Here is a 20,083-nt window from a genome sequence, read left to right on the forward strand (position 1 = left end):
CGCCTATGAGAGCTTATGTTAAGACAGTCTAATCGGTGTTCACTTAGTGACTCATGCTAAATTTAAACTTCAGCTCACTCCGAAGTATTTATCTGAAAATGCTGACTGTGATGTAAATCAACAACGGCATAAACAAAATATGTTTGCCTATTGTCTAGCATTAAATAGACGAACTCCACATCATTTCTGGGTGTTTTTTATTAAGTCCTTTTGCCTATCTTGGCTTTGGTTTCCAGCTGTAACACTTTTTCTCCATGCTTTGGTTCATATATTTCAATTGTAAAATCTTCAGCGTAATGACTCTATTGGGAATAGTGTTTATTCAATTAGTATTATCTGCATCTCTTAACTAACATCTGAAACGCATTTCTGAGAAACAGTGAGTTCCTATTTATTTTTAATTGAGTGGATTAATGCAAAGAGAAGTTACTTTTTACCTCCTTCACTGTAAGAGTTAAATCCTGTTCAAATACTTCTTTTCTTAAGTCATGTGATGTAAGTTGTTCAGCTTGAAGATACGACGTTTTTAAAATGGGTCTCTTACTCGAGGAGCCTGCTTTGGAAACACTCACCTGAACTGTCGTGCTCTATAAAATAAACCTGAAGTTAATCTGTTCAGACAAGCCTATTATTATTAGCTTCAAGATTATTTTCTTAAGCTAGCTGCTAAAGACACACACTCACACTTGTCGTTAGGTATTACTGGACACCCAGTAGCCCTATTCTAACAAGGGTTACCACATTTTCTCCTCATCTTTCAGTCTATCTCAGCAGATGTACCAACAGTGACATTGAGGGTAGGCAGGCTGACTAGACCATTTCCAGACATCCCTTCCAACGGCAGCCATTCTGTGAACTACATACTCCTCCCAGAGGCAACACACACAATGCACATGCAGAAGACTCTTGGAAATTCTGTATTTACTTTATCCATAAAGCACATGCGGACCCTTTAGTTAAAGTTTTATACTGCAAATTTTTGCACAGATTATACAAAATTCCTGGCCTACCTCAAAATTACTGAATTAAAAATTGTAAGAACCTGAGATTTCTACGTGATGATGCTTTATTTAAAAACAGCAGCAGCATTACTATCTGAAACAGCGTAGCTTATATCTCACCAGGAGCGATTAGTATTATCTTTGTTCTGGTTAGTGGATTTTTGGATTATAAAATCCTTACACAGTTAGCCTTTCATGAAGCGTTGTTAGGGATTTAAAACATCTTTATGAACATGTTCTCATATAATGAAATCATAACAATTCAACTTCACTTACCCAGAGCATGAGAAGCGTGCCAATTAAAAGCTCTGTTTTGAGGGTTTAATATTGGCAGGTTGAAAACAGGTTAGGCAATAAACTAGCAAAAAGATTCTCAGCCTAGAGAGGATTTTTTCTTTTTTGTATGTCAAGCACACTTTAAGTTTCCCAAGCTGTTTATAATGATAGAGTTGCCAAAAATAGCTAAAAATCACTATTCACAATTGGCTGCATCTGTTACAGAATACAGAGCCCCAAAACATTGCGGAATATTAGAAAAACGTCTTAAAAACCATCAAAACCCAAGAAGTAAAGATGGTGCATTCTGGAGGTTTGTTTCTTATTTGTAGACAAAACTCAGTACATCCATTTTAGGTACAACTGTATCTTCATGTTCATGAATAGTAGCATTGCCTGTGAGTATTGTGATTTTTTCAGTAAAAAAGCACCACCACAGTAACGTCAAATGTCATGATTAAGTTTTTCAGACAACATGGTTTCACCATGCAGACTACTCTCCTGCATCCTTGTCAACGCCTCCCTCCAAAATAATGATTTTGATGTGTACCAGGAGCCATTCTTACTGAAGTTTTGTTCCAACTCGAGAACGGTAGTGCGGATGAATATTGAGTCACAAGAATCCTCTTGTCTCCTCTAGCTCCACCTGAACCAACCAATAAGTAATAGACTCCAGTGACTCCATTCAGCAGTAACAATATGAATGGTGCTCCTCTCTCTGCTGGTGCAGTTGAGGCTGCGCTGCCCCAGCTATGCTAACTTGGCACAGAGCTGAACAAACAGCAGAAGCGTTGAGCTGTCTTCTGCAAAGTCTGTCCAGACTGCACAGACCAGGCACAGGACCCGTTGTGTGCATACTACAATAATATCAGCACCTTCTTTTGGCCCTGTTTGGCAGAGCGTGCTTAGAATCTTACTATCGGTACTGCACAGACAGTTACCTACAGTTGGGGTTTTGTTTTGCCCCCTCCCCCCCCCCCCTTTTTTTTTAAATTATATCAGCTGACTACTTTTATGAGTCACTTGACCAACTCTGTACAGACTAACACAAATTAAAGGAGATGTGGTGAGAGCACTAAACTGGTATTTTTTGGAAGAGGCACAATGGGACTTGAGGTGCAATTTCATGCTTGGTTAAAGGCAGGCTGCAACTGCTGCTACTAAAATAGGAATCTACCTTCTCTCTATGCTTGCATTCGCTCTGGCAATCCTGAAGCTGCATGGCGAGTAGAATCAGCTTAATAACTCTAGTGAAAATGAATTGTGTTCCCCCTCAGCCCCAGTTCCTGAGGAGTTACCATAGCTGATGTGACGGAGCTGCCATAAATGTGCCGACAGGATCAGACGATGGGGTGGCTTTTCATTTTGGCAGCAGGCAGTCTTGGAATAACACGTCAGTCATGAAATATCAGATATCACCGATAAGGTATTATTTTTCAGCAACACATGCCTTGTTCACAGTTGGTCCAATTTTCATAGTGACAGCAAAAAAACAACTTACCAGTCCCAGCTTAAAAGCAAAAAATTATTTTAAAGAAAATAATCCTATGGTAATATTTTCTCCAGTTTTCTTCTCAGAATAAATTATTTTCCTTGAAATTTTCCTCAGGTTGCTGCAACATAACACATATTTCAGCCTGAGGTGTTATATCTTTGCTGTTACAAGCAAATAAAAGTCAGGATCTTTCTATGGGGAGTGCTTCATGGAAGCTTCTGTTCACATCTTGACATATGAATATAGATGACAATCTGTAAAAGCTCCCAGCACTCTCCACACAAAGATCCTGGCTTTCATTCCTATTTAATAAAGGAATTTACATATATCACTAGCACTAACTGGAACTTTCTGGACATGCTTTAGACTGTTAGCTGTCATAAAAACCTTTGTGTACTCTTGCAAAAATTGATCAATCTGTGATTGATCTACATAAGCAACTTAGACTTCCTATCTTTACCTACCTGCGAGTTTAGATGTCAATATATTCATCTTAAAATGCTACCTGGGATGCTCATCTATGCTGCCCATAACACTAAAACAAAATTCCAAAGGATTTATAGAACTAAGTGTGTTAGAATTGATTACTACGTGACACTGATTATGGTAAGCAACCGTATACTTAATTTTCCAGTTGGAATTTCCACTTGACAGTTTCATGCAGCAACGTGCCAGAACTGAATATTAAGGTTTGACTATGCGGTAAAGTAATTAACTTAATCCACAACATTTACAGGCATATTAATTAAATTTATGGAGTCTTTCCTCTCTCATTCCCATGCTACTAAATAGAAAAAAAGAATAAGCTCTCTTTCCAAAACACCATATATGAATTGATGTACATTGCACATCTAGCAAAAGATAAAGCATTTCAGAATTCATTTAGTGTGTGAAGAAATTAAGTTTAGCACAATATTTAAGTGTGCACAGAGGTATGAACCAGGTATATAAGTGATAGATAGATTCACTGTGGCAATCAAAGGCTAAATTGTATTGTGTATTTCACAAAAAAGCCCACCCAAAGACGCCACCACCACCAAAGGAAGACTACAGTTTATCTACCATAAGAAAAGCTATCTCCAGTACTTGTTTGTGAATGCTGAATTATACACAGGTTACAGGATTACTCATATAGTAATAGAAAAATAAAGTCTCGTGTGCTGTTTCCTCAAATCAGTCACAGAATTAACTACAACAAAATAGAATGAGGTCATATTGAAAGAAACACATTATAAGCCCAGTCTTGAAAACATTCTTTTGAATAAACTATTTTCAGACTCAAGATGAAGAAAATGCAGCACTGCTTCTGATTCAGTTGCGAACAGAATACTGGAGTACACCATGAAAAACAGGAAACAATGCTTTAATGGTGAACACAAAATTATTCCAAACAAGCATTAGTTCTGATCAAATTATCATCAAGGAGTAGAAAATGTTATTAGGTTACTCATTTTGGCAGCTATTTTTTTAAACCCAGAATTTTCAAATTGTAGATATTAAAGTAATTAAAAATAAAAAAAATCAGAAGTAGCGAAGTCATATAATTACTGAACACAACATTCCAGAACGGGCTCTTTACAACCATCAATGAAATTTATTGAAATATTAGAAGGAAATAGCAATACATTACATTGTATACGTAGTGATAAATATTTTTAGGAAGTTATTTAACACTTTTATGACTTACCAGCAGTGAAGTCTTTATTTAAATCTATAAACGCGTGAGAGTGCGGTATATACATTTTACTTTGAGTATCCAACGCAGCATGCCATGATAAGTTCCTACAGACAAGAATAAAAATCAGTACATTTCATCAATGATTAGAAACTGTTAATCATGATAATATAACTTTTCTTAAAAAACCCCACCTTGTGAAACAGAAAACACGTTCTCCTAATGCTAAGCTAAAATTACTACTTAGCTTACAATATACTAAGTAACCAGAGTAATTGCTTGAAAGGTTCTGCAAAGGATGATTCAGAGCAGAGGGGCTCCAGTTAGATTTTTATTCACTTTCTAAAGCAACGTTTTTTTGTACGCAAAGTATCACTACCCACAACATGAAATTTGGTGCCTGAACTTCAACTGTAAATCTTGAGACACTGATCACTGTCCTCCCTACTTTCTTCAAGCAGTTTTACTATCAGTACTTTTGAAATCTACTTTAGGTTTAATAAAGATGAGCAAAAATGGACATCATCACATACTGTTAAAGCGGCTCATGCCTGCTGCATATAAATGGACTTTATTTTCAGTCACTTACAAAACCAAACAACCAAACAGCACAAAAATTAACCTCACATTATGATAGACTACAGGCTAATTACATAATTTCCCAAGCAGGTGATACTTTTATTTATTCATCTAAATACATACACGCCCTGCTGGCTTCTGTTCTAAAAATGACTGAACTTCCAGTAAACTTCCCTATTAGCAGTGCATTTAATAGTAACAAAACCTTCAGAAGCCATAGCGGTTGAAACATCAACATCATGAGGGTTACTTTCAGAACCCTTAGCTAATACACTCAGAAAAATCTCCATGTGCACCATACATAAGACAGTGATATTACTACTCTCTGGAATGGCTTTGTTTATTCCAGTGACATTACATACATATTACTAAAGTCCTTGTCTTCTGTGACTCATTTTATGGTAAGAAAAAAAAAAAAATCAGCTTTCGATTACTTCCTAGGTATCAGAACTAAATCTCAGAAATACTAAAAAGAATCACTTAGAAAAACCTGTAGAAAATAATTAAATATTTAATTATGTATCCAGTTTTGAAGATAGCCAAGAAAGTTCATTAGACAGCCCTCGTATAAACATAAAAACATTTTAGATTAAAAATAGAAAAATGCTTTTCTAAGCAGATGACATAAAGCTGTTTTCCACGTACGAGACATTGCTTAGCTGTTACCAATAGCACTGAGTCTTGTTTTGAGCTATAATGAGTAAGTTTGTTTCATTTGTTGAAGAAATCCTTTCAGTAGTGTTAGAATACAAATAAAGCTCTCCCATTTTTCCATATCTTATATGTAATCAATACAAGGTGTTCAGAAACACCCTTGTGAGTCTGAAACCTCTGTTCCGTAAGCCATCAATTTAAATAAAGTAACGGGGATGCAATTCGAGTTGGGATTAATAACTAAACCCATATTGCCAAGAAGGGTATAGTTTCCATTTGCACATTTAAATGTTGTTTATTCCATATCACTTCTGAATCATCTCTGAGGAAAGGAAAATAGCCAGTTAGGAACAACACATATAGATTTGTTAAACTCACTGACGGGGTGTGGAGCTGAAAGCCTTATTTAAGCATTTCTTAAGGGCCATGGAGATGCACAATAGAAAGCTGATATATTGTTGCCATGGAGACAGAGTAATCATCTCATTGATTCCTCCAGTGGTAACAGACTTGAAACAATAGCTAAAGAAAGCCACATAGCAATGCAAAGACTTCCTAACACACTCTTAAGATAAACTTAAGTATTGATTGTATGTAAACCTAGAACAGATTTGACAGCAACATCTGGATCGCTCCTGAAACACACAGAGCTGCAAGTTTCTATGTTAATGTTACTAAAGAGCATTCAAGATAGTTCTATCAAGTTCCACTTAAAAGCTGCAACATAGCAAGTTAGAAGATGCAAATTTCTTCAAACCACTAATTCAAATGCCCAGACCTTTAAGAAAATACAAACCCAGTTCCTAATTCAATCAAAAAAAATAGTTAAAAAAAGAAGGTGTCAAGAGTGGTTTTCATACCATCAACAAAGCTAAGAACAATGTATTTATAATCCAGCTCGCATCCTAAAAATAATTTCTGCTATCTTCTTAGAACATTCTTTGACAATTGAGAGAAAAATCTCTAAATTGGGGAAAGAGTTCTAATTCAAATATCCTTCTTTTGAGGCTTCTTTCTTTTTCAAAGAATGCTCAAACCCAACAAACTATCTATAAAGTTCTCCCTTACAAAAGTCAAAGACTGAATGTATGTTAAATTCCATTTAGCAAAAGTCACAGGAAAAGGTGTACAGACCCATATTTTTAGGTTTTTTTTTTTTTTTTAAAAAGTCATCCTGTTCAATAATGAAACTTTCACTAACTCAGTCACACCAATTTGTGTCCTTGAATACACAATCCTAATCTCTCTCAAAAGCCAAAGCTTTCTTTTGCTTTATCAGATTATAAACATCAAAAGCATTATCAGGAAAACAGAATAGAACATGAACTGTCCTTCTCTAGGGTCCAGTAGTTTTCTTAACATATAACTTATAACTTATTTTCAAAAGACAGATTTGAAGTTCTTTGGCATCTTGCCCAGTATTAGAGACACAGCTACTTCTTATTTTCTTGTTTAGAGACTAGTTGTTCTGAGTCACTAGAGATCCGCTCTTATTATGCTTTGATTTCAGCATTCATACCCAAAACAGTTAAACAAAAAGAATCCTTTTCACAGTCCTTGCTAACCATTTAAATATGCCATTAAAATAATATTTTTTATCCCACTATTTGCTAGCCAGTCCCATTCTAGAAATTCCAGGGCCAGCAGAAACTTTAATAATGAAATGTAGTCCCCTTTACTGGAATCTCATCTCATAAGACTTCAGTCAACTTCTATTTGCTGAAGAGTGGCCTTAGTCACTCCCTAACACAACAGATGTGACACAGAGAGCATCACTTGCATGCACACATATATTGCTACTTAAAGGTACCTCTTTATGAAGCTCTTCCCCCAATAAGCATACCAAATATTTACCTTAATATATAGCTTAATACCCTTACACTTTGCACTCCCCATGCTTTTTATTTCCCATGTTGTCTAACCTTCCCATTACAATTACTTTCCTAGATAAACGACAGCTGAATTCTTTTTTAAGTTTACCCCAAGCTCCTGCACATTCTCCTTTTGCCATTCCTTATAACATAAGAGCTGTTCCAGTACTTCTCGCATCAACCTGTCACTTCATCTATTAGATGAATGCAGCTGCTACGTAAAAACTTTGGTTTGTATTTTTGTACAGCACAGAATTCCATAATACAGATAATAATAAATATCAAAGTGCACTAGACAAAGGAGACTAGAGCTGCTTCAAGAAACAATTATCCTGTTTCTCATGTCAAGTAACAGGGTTTTTGTTTTCTCAGTTCTCACAGAATGTCTACTTCCCCTATAAAATGACTACTGTGTCTATAGATGCACATTGTCATAGAATGTTTAAAGTTACAGATGGAAATGAGAGACGATTCACATTTACACAGTTCCAGTCAAACATGAGGTTTATGCCTCTTTAATAAGAACAAAAGTGGATGCGCAATGAATGAGTTATTGAAATTCATGCTAATAAACAAACCCTTGGCTTACCCGCCTATCAGTATCTGTGGCTTACTTGAATCACTTGTGACACCAAAGACATCAGGAATCAAGTCTCCATTAAAGCTGAAAACGCAAAACAATTTCAGTATTACCTTAGTCGTCAGAGGAGTTGAAATTAACTGTTCTTAAGTTCACCTGTATTGGGTTAACATTTGCCCACCAAGCAATGAAGAATTTTCACCTTGTGTAGTCTTTTCTGAATTTTGCCTCTTGTCCGACTTGCTAGTAGCAGTACACTTCTTTCAGTATGTTACACTATGCCATGCATTTGATTCTGCAGCTAAATTCCCTCCCCCTCCTGTTTTGTTCAGCATTTCACACAAAGGACAGTACACTGTGAAAGGGATATTTGCTCAGCCTCATAAGCCAGTAAGTTTTTTGTTTTACAAAATTCACCACAAAAATAAATGGCTGTTTTTCTGCATAAAACAGAGTACTGAAATTAAATAAATAAAAGCTTTTTTAGTTGCTATTGCCAGGATGATACAATATACAAGATTTGTAAAGATGACTGTTATGTTTCGTCATCTTTTATTAGACCAGTTGACATTACACAAACCATCCTGTTCTTAAAACAGAGCGCTTTTCAAATTTTAGCAGTAAAGTGTATTTAAATTGCTCTTAGTCACAGTTTTAAATGGTGTTTTCCAAAAAAAGTAGGTCATACTTACTCCATTACTAAAGGCTCATCATGAAAAGTCTTATTTAACATAGTTTTATGGTTAAGATCTGAAAACAGAAAATATTCATTTGATTCAGTTACAAATATGACATTTACATTTTTAACTTCGACATAGTTCTTCTATTAATACACAACCATCAATTTTATGATTAAAAAAAATAATCAGCCACCATTGAGCATAAACAACCAAATGGCTTCCTGAAATTATACAGAGAAGGTGAGTTACAGTTAAAATGCTGAAGCTTCTTCTCTCTCCCCTAGACTCTTCAACAAATTATTCTAAATAGACCTTAGCAAAACCTATTTCTGTGTATGACCGCAATCATAAAGACACACGAAACCTGAAACAGTTGGGATGAAGACAATCTAAAAATTTAACATGGTACATAAGACCTCTGTTTCATGTTTTATCACTGTAAAAAAACATTTTTAATCATATACACTGAATGTTTGAAGTAAAGATTAGAGGTAGACTGCCTAAATGGGAAGTGAGGATTTTAAGCCCTACACAGATTATCACCTCTCACACTTTTACTTGTAATCCAAACTCCTTGCCACATCATCCCTGTCTCCTTCATCTCTCCCCAATGTTTGTTTTCTTTCCAGTTTCCACATTCTATATGACAGTGCCCTCCTATTGACTTGTCACACTTCCATTACCCAAGTAGGCACCACATACCTTCCCAGTAGCCTCACTACATACCAACCATTGCCTGAATTTTTAACCTCCGACTCGTTTTGTAAGTCCAATATGCTCATTTGTGCCTCCCCCAATATTTGTTTATTCAGAAGCAAGACAGCATAAATTAATCCAAACCCTTTGTGTTCTTCCCAATACTACAGATACCTCCTATTCTCTCAATACTTGATCCAGTGCACTTTCCCAGGTTGCTTGTTTCACCTCTGATTAAAGCCAGAAGCAATGGTATCTAAGGTTATCACTTGCCTCATCTGTGACTATTTTATAACACAGTTGTTTATAATAGTGATTATTCTTCAGCAGTTTTTCTGGACTTAAGAGCATCTTCTTTTGCTTTTCTGTCCTTCCTCAAACCCCAAACTCTTCCCCAAACCCTCTCCTAGCAAAGTCAACAGAAAACAGTAGACTTCAAGAAGTCACATAGTCCATGACTCTACCCTAAGACAGAAGCAGAATACCTACAACACTGCTAAAAGATTCTTGAAAACTTGATTCTGAAGTTCTTGAAAACTTCCAGTCATAGAGACTAGAAACTTCCTTCCCAAAACCTACTTCAGTGTATCACTGTCTTTAAAGAATTCGGTATAACACGAATAAGGGTGTTATACTACTGTTGGAAGTTTAGGTATGATACTTTGAAAGTTTATGTACTAGACTTTATACCAGGTTCTCAGTGCACTTTAAATTCAAGGTAAATCTTTTGAGATAATCTTTGTGAAGCTGACATGCATACTGGGGAAGCCAGGAAAAGCAGATCTACAGTTAGTAGGTTACTGTTACACTGTAATATTGTTTGGTTATGTCTGTTGCATGATATTAAGCAAGAGTTTTAGCTTTGTTCTTTCATTAGTTACTGAGTACAGTTTAACAGCAAGATAGTATATGGGTATGAAGCCGAATAGCTGCTAATTCCTATTTTAGTTGAAAAAACAATCACTTGTTATAAATGAGTTATAACTTTCTGACAATACTTTGAATTATTAAAAAGTCTCACAGTCTTATTAATAAGCAGTCTCAGCAACTCACCTAATGTTTGGTTGTGCCCCCAGAAAATAAACACTGAGAGTTCATCTCTGCCATGATTTTGTGCCCGGGTAGTCAGAAGGGCATCCATTTGTGAATCACCATCATAATCTCCAGGAACTACGCTGGTTATGGTAACACCGAGAGATCTAGAATTAAAAACAAACAACTACTACTACATGCAAATAATTGTACAAATGTGTGCATGAAAATTGAAAATATTTGTGTGTTCAAAGGCTTGGCTTTTGGTCCCAATTGTTATTAGTTGGTTCAATACAGTTTTTTCCTTCAACAACTTTTTTTTTTTTTTTTTTTTTTTTTACAGTCCCTATCTATTGCAAAAGTAACTTCAAATCAAGCATTCTGCAATCTGTCTTCCTCCCAGAAAGGATGACATTTTTCACTCTAAACTTCAGCTAACAGGCATTCTTCAGCCATACCCTGTTTGTTAATGCTATGTAGACTTCATTAAATCCCTTAATTTATTGCAGAGCCAGCTCTCAAAAAATGCATTTCAGAGAGCAGGATCTTTTGGTTGCATTCCAAGGGCAAGACCATAAAGCAACAGGAGCAGTTTAAGCAGCCGGAGGCAGATAGCTAAATCTTCTTAAAGACAATGTCGTCTCCTCCCATCTTCTGCCACGTCTTACCACTCCTCCCACATTTGTTTGTTCTTTCTATCTTTTTTTACTTGGTTACCTACACAGAGACTCTGCTTTACACACGCAAACATGATCCTTCTGTTAAGAATTAAAAGCAGATAATTTCCAACGCACTAAACAAATTAGTTCCTTCCAAGATAAGAGGGAATAAGGAAAAAATACAAATACATAGAACAATAGAAGATGAAGCTGAGCTATAATAGCAGTTTAACTTTTAATAGAGATAATACTATCAGTAACCATTCTTCATAAGCAATAACATATCCTGCAATACTACTATGGTTAAAACTACATATATATATATATACACATACACATAAACACACAGCTTGTTTTACATTTATTAAAAAATGATGCTTTTCTTTAAAGCCACATTTAAACTTTAGAAAGGAACAGGTCTCTGTATAGAAATACTAGAGCACCATTCCTCATATCTCTTTCTGAAGCAGATGATATAGGCTGGATTCCATTAGTAACTACAACACCTAGAAGCATTTCCCTGAAACATGTCTTAGGACAGAGACAAATACTACCTACCAAAAAGACTTAACCTATGATACGGAATGACAGTTTGCTTTACTAGGAAATAAAGACCTGAAAAACTAAGTCAACCGCAAAAATATTCCAAGATACAGGCATTTTTAATACTAATTAGAGGACAAAAAACCCAAAGCCTAGAAATTCCATAAGGGGGGTGGGTGGGTGGGCGGGTGGGGAGAGAAGTCATGCCTATAGTTAACACCACGAATGACAAAACTCATCTCCCCAAATTCTGTCATCCAACCCACAAAGTCCAAACAAATCAAAACAAAAATGTATCAGGAAATTAATCAGGAAACTGGTCAAAGAACTGGAGCTCTAAGGGCAAGTTAGCAACACAGTCAGACAGACAGCAACAGCACAGACAATTCTAGTCATGTTCCCACTGACTGCAGAGATGCACTTTCAAGAAAAATGCCCACTTGCATTGTTTCACCATTGCACATCAATACTTACTTCATCGGTAACTTAACACGGGGCTTAAAGTAGGGTTCCTTTTGGTCAGCCAAAAAGATAATCAGCTCATTTCCTGCAAAAGCAAAGTAAGACCATGAATAATAGAGGAGGACTGTAAATGGTTTATATACGAAAGCAATACAGTAGCAACAACTGTGAAAGACTTCCCATATGACTTCCTCCTTCTCATTCAAAAGGAAGCAAAAGGAGCACTTCTCCAATACAACCTATAAATCGAACTGCATCTCAAAGGGATGCTAATATGAAGACTTTTCTTTGGGTCTCATCGTTAGACCTTTCTCTCGCTATTGTTATCACGCCACTTAAAACTTCCTATGATGAGTTAAGAAACGTTACATGTGGAAAAGTAGTCGGCATCAGTTCTGCACAAATAATTAAAGCTTAAAAGCTAACGCAAATATATTATTTTAATATTGTCTCTGATGTAGCAGGATCTGATATTGCTTCCCAAGTCGGCTGACAAAAACACCTTAAGTGAAACTCACAGAAGTAACCTGGTTCCATACAGCATTTCCTCATTTAGCCTCATAGAAGCCACTATCATTTAATTATTTCAGGACGATCTAAATAAATTCCCATATTTTATGTTGCACAAATAACTGCAATGTGGGGAAGAAAAAAATATAATAAATTAACCTGAACGATGAAATGTATTTTGTCAGTAAACCACAATACACACTCTTACTTCTACAAGTAAAATAATAGTTCACAGCTAAAGAAAAAAAATAATTTTTTACTCATCCTTTATTATTTTTGTTTTCTACATTCTCCAAGAAATTCACCCGTAGCATCCCAAACCGAAAGAACAAGGTTACCTAATCGAATTCTATGGTTCCAAACCTGAGCTACCATAGTATATTTCAAGAGCACCATTCTGTGGCAAATTTCACAGCTGTGAAATAGCAGAATATGAGCTTCCTGGCTATGAAAGAAAAGATAACTGCCATAAACGTATTTGCCAAGGAGAATATGCCAACAAACAAGTAAATGAAAACAAACCCTTTCAAAATGGATAGGGGCAACTAGTGCAGTCCCGTCTGGCAAGCTAATAAAGCCTGGGCTGCACTACACATTCACAGATGATTGAAAAAGTTGGCACACAGTCCAGTGAAGAAGCCTGCTGGCTGGTTAAACCTTTCATAATAAAGCTGTGGGTGACTGCTAAAACTTGTAATTCTGATTTCACACTATAGACTTTCACCTGCCTTTTTATCGTCTATGTGGTAAAGTAATGACGACGATAAAGCAGCAAATGTGTTTTTACACATACCAGGTTCCAAGTCAATTATACCATGCAGAAATGAGATTTTATGGTCGCTAAAGACAGATTTATGAAAATTGCAGCTCAGTGCTCATCAATAGCCAAAACAAACTGACTACTGGAAGTTATTAGATGAACAGAAAATAAAATCACTATGCCACCACATCAATCCACAGTGCACACGTCCTACATGCTGTTTGCTGTTCTTGTCCCCTCATCTCAAAAAGAATATGGAAAAAGGGAAAAGAGCACATAGGAGGGTGAAAAAAGGGAACAGTTTCCATACAGACAATTACATAGATTAGAAGTCTTCAGTCCGAGCATCTGAGGATACCACAAAAGTTTTCAAAATTCCCCAGTGAAATATAGAAGGTGAACAGGGGAACGATCACTCACCGTGGTGTACTATTAGAAGAGGCGTCAAACACAAGTAGAAGAAGAAACAAACAGCAGGAGCTTCCCCACTTATCCCTGTTTTGCAAATACACTTAGACAACGGGCAAGTGTATGCACAATTCCATTTATTTGTATATTTTAGTCTCAGAAATTGACTAAACCCAGGGTCCCTGGGTAATTTTGAATTGTTCTTGCAACAAGATACTTTTGCGTGTAGCTTACCTCTTAGTAAGCATTTGGCTAGTTTCCTTTCTTATAAAGCTCCGAGTACAAACTGATTTTTCTTTCCGGTATCGAGCATATGAAACATAACTGTCATTCAAATAAAGTAATTCAAGATCAGAACAGTAATATAAATCCAGCAAAAGGCCCAAGACGCCATCCCAATTTCCTTATGAGGGTTAGGACTAATAGGGCTTCTTTACCAGATCACTGTTCCTCAAAGTCTAGTATGATCTCCAACGCTCACTTCTTCAGCACTATTTAGAACTGACCACTGTTTATTCTACTACTTAGCACTCTACTGACGTTCATTTTAAATCTATTCTTTTAGGGCATTTTTTCAGTAGAGGAGACAGTGGAGCCCTTTGAAGAAGCCATGCATTTAAATATCTCAACTAGATGGGAAATTCACTCATGCTTTGCTGAAGCTACTTACAGAAACATTTCTAAGATTAAAGAAATAAAAAAGGTAAGCCCAAGAACAAATTTATTATCTTAATGTGTGGCTTCAAGCAAGTAAAATAATCCAAGATTACCGTTTGCAAGTAACACTGACCACTGACAACAAGCTCCGATTTGGTGCCTCCCCGTACCTGAAGCCCAAACAGAAACGCATGGCAGATGACAGCTGTATGGAACAAATCTATCTAGTCTTCCACTTCAACGTAAGGTTCAAGGTAGCATAATGCACAATTTATCCTCTTTACAACTGTGAAACGTTCATCCCCATTTCCCAAAATATTGTGAAAGCAGGAACGAAAAAACAATTTGTGACCACTCGCTATGTAGGACCGTCTATAGATTATTTCACAACCGTAAAGTCAACTTTGAAGAAAAATATTTCTTGCCCTATACGAAGCCACATTTTAGTGCAAGTTGCAAATACCTTTTCCCATAATACAGGAAATATTTCAGGAGCAAGGCGAATGCCAATTTTAATCTTGACCGTAACGTTATTGCTCGCCGCGGTGGCCCTCACAACGCTGCAGACCCGAAGGCTGCACACTGGGCTTGAGACGGGAGGGCGAGGAACAGCCCCAGGGCCAGCTCGACGGTCCCACGGGAAGGGACCCACGAGGACCACCGAGTCCCGCTCCCTGCTCCTCACAGAGCCATTCCCACCGGGAAAGCCTTTCCCTAGCAGGAAGCGCCTCTCGCACCGGCAGCCGGTGCCTCCCCGCCAGCACAGCCCCGGCCCGGAGGGCGGGAGGGAGCCCGCGGCAGGGCGGCCCCACGGAGGCCCGTTTCCCACCGGGGCGCGGCCCGCGGCCGTGGCTCGCTGCCGGCCTGCCCCGGTCCCCGCACACCTCGACAGGGAACCGGGAACGCGCCTCGGCCACCCGCGCTCCCGACGCCGGCAGGGAAACCCCCGCGGCAGCACCGGGCACCCCGCCGGCTGCACTCCCGCCCGCCTCTGGACCGACGCCGGTACGGACGGCGGCCCCCTCCCGCCCCCGCCGCGCTCACCGCCTCGCAGCACGAACAGGTCCGTCTGCTTATCCGAGTTGAAGTCGCCGAAGGCCGCCAGGGTGCCGTAGGCCTCCGCCCCGAAGAGCTGCGCCGTGACATTCTGCAGGGCCCAGCCGGTCCCCGCCAGGGCCAACAGCAGGCAGAGGCAGAGCCCACGGCGGCAGCCCACCATCCTGCACCGCCGCGGCCGCCCGCGCACGCATCACTTACGGCAGCGCAGGGGTGTGCCCGCCACAACCGCCGCCTCGCTTCCGGGACTGACCCTGCGGCTTTGCGACAACGGCGTGACGGCCTGTGCGAGGCTCTTTACGGCTGCCGTGGGTAACCAGGAGGAGATTGCTGCCCGGCTCTTCGGCTGTGGCGCCCGTGAGGTGGGAGTTGCTGTCCTGACTGGAGTAACGGGAGCGGCGGGTCCTCATCGCCATGGCGGCGGTAGCAGCGGCCCCTGCAGCGGCCCATATGGCTGACGTGAGCTGGAAGATGCTGGAGCTGCGAGCTCGTTCTAAACGTTCAGGTCTGACCTCTCGGCTTGCCCTGAGGGGAGCCCTGGCACTCCCTCAGCACTAACCGCCCCGTTCCCGCTCTCCTTCCCCTTGCTCCGCCGCCCTCCCCGGGGCTCTTCTCGTCCTTCCCCTCCCCGTCCCGGCAGCTTGGCGAGTCCCTCACCGCCGGCCTAGCCTTGGCGGGCCTTGCTCTGCCCCGTCCAGCTGCTGTGAGGGCAGCTCACGGCCTAAAGTCCCTCACGGCAGCTGAACGGGGCAGGCGGGATCCCCCGCTGGCGCAGGGCCCCGTGGCGGAGCTCCAAGCACGGCTGTCCCAGAGTTTCGGCGGGCTGAGGCGGTGTGGGGTGGCAGCCGGGTTGCGGAGGGAGCTGCGCCGCTGGTGTTGCTGCGGCTTGATACAGCTGTCGGGACAGGTGAAGTGTTTTCAAATCGCAGGCGCTTAGAGAAAAGTAATAGCTTTTGCCGGGTTTCCCTTGGATAAAGGTGATTTTTTTTTTTTTTTTTTAAAACGTGAGAATTTCTTGTTCTGAACTTGGACTGCGCGGCTGCTACATTCCGGCCTAAATGAAAGGAGGATGTTTACCGAGTTGGCTTGAATTTCCAAAGTTCAAAAACCCCGATTTTTAATTTATTTTTTAAAAATAAAATACAGCCTTGTTAGGGCTTTAATTGTTAGTGTTTTAATAGAAACAGTTTTCTAAATGATCCCTGGGGTGTTTATTTATATGTCGTATGTGCTCATAAAACTCAGTCGTTATTTCCTTATTTGCATATTTGATTGGTTCTGTTGTGGCAATGGCTGATCTGACAGTGTGAACAGAAGACGGGGCTTCATGAGGGCTCTTATACGGAGAATAGATGGATTAAAGACTGGTCTGATTTATATGGCTTTAAAAATTCTACTTATGTATAGTATTAATTTGCAAAATACCATTCTTAAGATTATTCAATAAATGAGTTGTTACTTTGTGGCTAATTCGGCTTACACAGTACTATTATCTGGAAGTTGCTTTATAAACATAGCCGTAGAGGCATAAAGTCTGGAACCTGCCTGTTAGCGGCATGCTAACTTTGGGATTCCCATGCAGACCCAGGCCCTGTGACTGAAGAAAGCATTTGAAAGATTTTAATTGCTTGAGATTTTGTAGCTGCTGCTGCCTTCTACTTAAACATATAAGAAAGTATCTTCTGTGATAATGACAGGTTGTTATTGAAGGTCGCTTCCTTCTTTTCCTGTTTGTAGAGACTTTTTTGTTTATATAGTAACCGAAGAAATTTATTTACTCAAGAAATAAAGATGATTTTAATTTAAATGTTTTTCTGATAAAAGAGTTGATTTAAAAATCAAATTTTATGTATAATCTTTCAGGTAACATTCTTACCTAAAAATGAAAATCGTGTTCTTGTTTATCAAACTTACTCCTGCATCTTTAGAAGTATGTTGAAATTTGTGTAACTTCCGGGCTTTTATACTTCCCTTATGGAACTGTCCGAAAGAGACATGGTTGGTGTAGTCATTGAAAGTGGCTGAAACTCTCCTATACTCTTCTGAATTGGCTGAGGACTATGCTCAAGAGTCCCAGTTTACAAACAGTACTGTTTGGTTTTGGTTTTGTGGGTTGTTTTTTTTTTTTTTAGCATGATGCTTGGAGTAAGATACAGTAAACATGGAATATAGACTCGTGCATGAATTGCATGAGTGATTCACATTTTATAGCTGCCAGCAAATTATCATTTAAGAACCTATCCTGTAGGAGGTAATACATATCTTCATGTTTATGTATATTAAATTATGAATTATGTCTTTGCCAGTAAAACCAAATTTTATTGAGAATTTTTCTTTCCATTCCTTGACCAATAAAATAGCGTTTCATTTATTGCTACTGTGATAATTAACAATTCGGAGCAAATTATAAAGATATGCAGTAGTTGGCCAATCTGCAACCCCTGAAATCTTGGTTACTTTAAAAAATATAAACGTCTTTAAAATTTGGAAAAAATGGTCATCATAGTTACAAACGGTATTTTCTATTTTTACATTCCAAACTGGAAGAAGTTCTACTTCAAATAAGTGAGATATTCATTACCATAAGCAATATAAATGACTGCAAGAAACATCCTAGTGTGAATTCCACATGGGATAAAAGCAGCACTATGCATAAGCAGAATTTTAGCTATCCGTGCCTACAATTACTTAACACTTTTTTATATGCACGAGTTAAATCACTATTTTTATTTAATCTTGAAATATATCAAATAGATCTTATTCAGCACGTTTTGATGTTAGTAGCAAATTTCCTACTGAATAACAAAGCTACTGTCTAATGTCCAAAAGATGGACTTTGTGTAGACTTTGTGATTTTACTCAGATAAGTTTTATGGAAGTAAAAGCAAAATAAAACTGATTTTTAGGGTAGAAGAGGCAAACGTAAAATGTAATGAACCTTCACTCCCTTTGTGCTGCGCACTCTGTCATGATAATAACTCCACTAACATTGCTTTCACTTAATTTAATGCTGGTTGCCTTTAACATTTACTAAACAGTTTTGAAAATTGCTGTAGCTTAGCCTGAGACGTTTGTGATTAGCTGCACCAATTTGAAATGGCCAATTTGGATGATGACAGAACCTCCTCTGCGTATGCTTTTTTAAAATTTGGTAAGTGTGCAGTTCTGTGTTTTGTTTTTGTTTGTGGCTATTTAACTCAACAAAGAATAATTGTGTGTTTTGTGTTTCATCCAGTGTTTTGTGCTAGCATTTTTTTAGCACTGTACAGTAGAATTTAAAAGTTTGAGCTCTTTCAGTGAATATTTCTGAAAATTGGAATAGACTTAGAGTGAAATCTACCGTTCAAATCTTCCTATTTTATTTGCGTTTTGTGTTCTCGTAAGTATCTCTCAGTGTAACAATTTCTGAACTGAAATTTCTCTTTTAAGATGATGTTCATGTGAAAGCTGCACTGAGAATTGTGTTTAAACTCCTAAGAAACCCCAATGTGACTGATTTAGAGAAAAGCAGTAAAATTTCCAATAAGTCATTGTTCCAGAGCTTGATTTCTGGAAGTTAAGTGGGAGCAAATTAAAGCCCCCTGGCACAGCTTCTCTTTAAAAGCTAGAGTATGTGAAGTTGTCAAGACCATTACTGTTTTAGCTCAATATATTTTGAAGAGTTTGACTGGAACAAATGTGTCCATATGTGAAGAAGCTAGCTGGTCTGGGGAGAGCTGTATAGGACTCTTGTTTAGTCTGTGCTGAAACACAAAAGCAGTGCAAGTGAGACTTACTGGTAAGAGGATTTCAGCTATCTCTCACCACCACTGAGTCGCTTGAATGACCCTGCCCTGCCTGTGGCATTTCTGTGTTGTCTCTCTTAATGTCAAAGGACATGTGAAGTGTTGACATTGTAATAAAAAAAATTACTCTTTCCTAATTGTTATATCGATAGTTGATGTTTCTGTTGTTATGATGCAAAATGAACATTTTTAGTAGTTTTAGGAGTTTTGTACTGTTTTGAGTTCTCAGAACTGGCAATGACTGCCTTGAATATCCTGCATGGTTTCCTGCCTTGCTTGTAGCATTGACAAGGCTTGTGTGGTAGAGTTTGCTGTTTTGGTGTATTTTGGTTATGTGAATCTCCTGTGTACTGGGATGATGGTCAATGTTTATTTCTTGTGTTCAGTAACTTCTGTGTGTTGGTAGTTACTGTAAATCCTGAAATCAGCCATTTCTATTAACTATAATATACTGTAGAGAGAAATAGAGAAAGGACAAAATAAAATTATATGTATTTATTCTTTTTCCATGAAATTCTAATTGAATTAGATGTACAGTCTAATACATGATTTTTTTTGATAAATGATAGTTGAAAAGTTTTGTCACTTTAAAACTATTTAAATGAAACTATTACAAGATTTTACTCATTTTTATCTGTGTTATTGTTATCACTCAACCTAGGTAACACTTTGTACCTTGTGTTTGCTCCTAATGTTTATTCAGT

At 38.4% G+C, this 20,083-nt stretch overlaps 2 protein-coding genes across 6 annotated transcripts in view; one reads left to right on the forward strand and one right to left on the reverse strand.

The window, feature by feature from the left end:
• ITFG1 (integrin alpha FG-GAP repeat containing 1) overlaps positions 1–15,757 on the reverse strand; it is a gene marked incomplete at its 5' end in the record, with an annotated part of 88,997 nt that extends 73,240 nt beyond the window's left edge. Inside the window, 6 exons of the mRNA XM_082489605.1 lie at positions 4,460–4,554; positions 8,141–8,215; positions 8,824–8,881; positions 10,561–10,706; positions 12,216–12,288; positions 15,583–15,757. Of these exons, the coding sequence (XP_082345731.1) occupies positions 4,460–4,554; positions 8,141–8,215; positions 8,824–8,881; positions 10,561–10,706; positions 12,216–12,288; positions 15,583–15,757 (622 nt within the window). The remainder of the gene's footprint in view (positions 1–4,459; positions 4,555–8,140; positions 8,216–8,823; positions 8,882–10,560; positions 10,707–12,215; positions 12,289–15,582) is intronic.
• Positions 15,758–15,919: 162 nt separating this feature from the next.
• Positions 15,920–20,083, forward strand: part of PHKB (phosphorylase kinase regulatory subunit beta) — an 86,047-nt gene continuing 81,883 nt past the window's right edge. For 3 of the 5 annotated variants that reach the window (XM_082489181.1, XM_082489182.1, XM_082489180.1), the window contains exon 1: positions 15,920–16,099. In XM_082489181.1, coding sequence (XP_082345307.1) covers positions 16,009–16,099 — 91 coding nt within the window. In that variant the 5' untranslated portion in view covers positions 15,920–16,008. Of the gene's footprint in view, positions 16,100–18,654; positions 18,746–20,083 lie in introns of those variants that run through there. The other 2 variants (XM_082489184.1, XM_082489183.1) reach the window with 1 other exon arrangement.

This window comes from Vanellus vanellus (genome assembly GCF_965231255.1).
Source record: "Vanellus vanellus genome assembly, chromosome: 12".
Taxonomy (NCBI): domain Eukaryota; kingdom Metazoa; phylum Chordata; class Aves; order Charadriiformes; family Charadriidae; genus Vanellus; species Vanellus vanellus.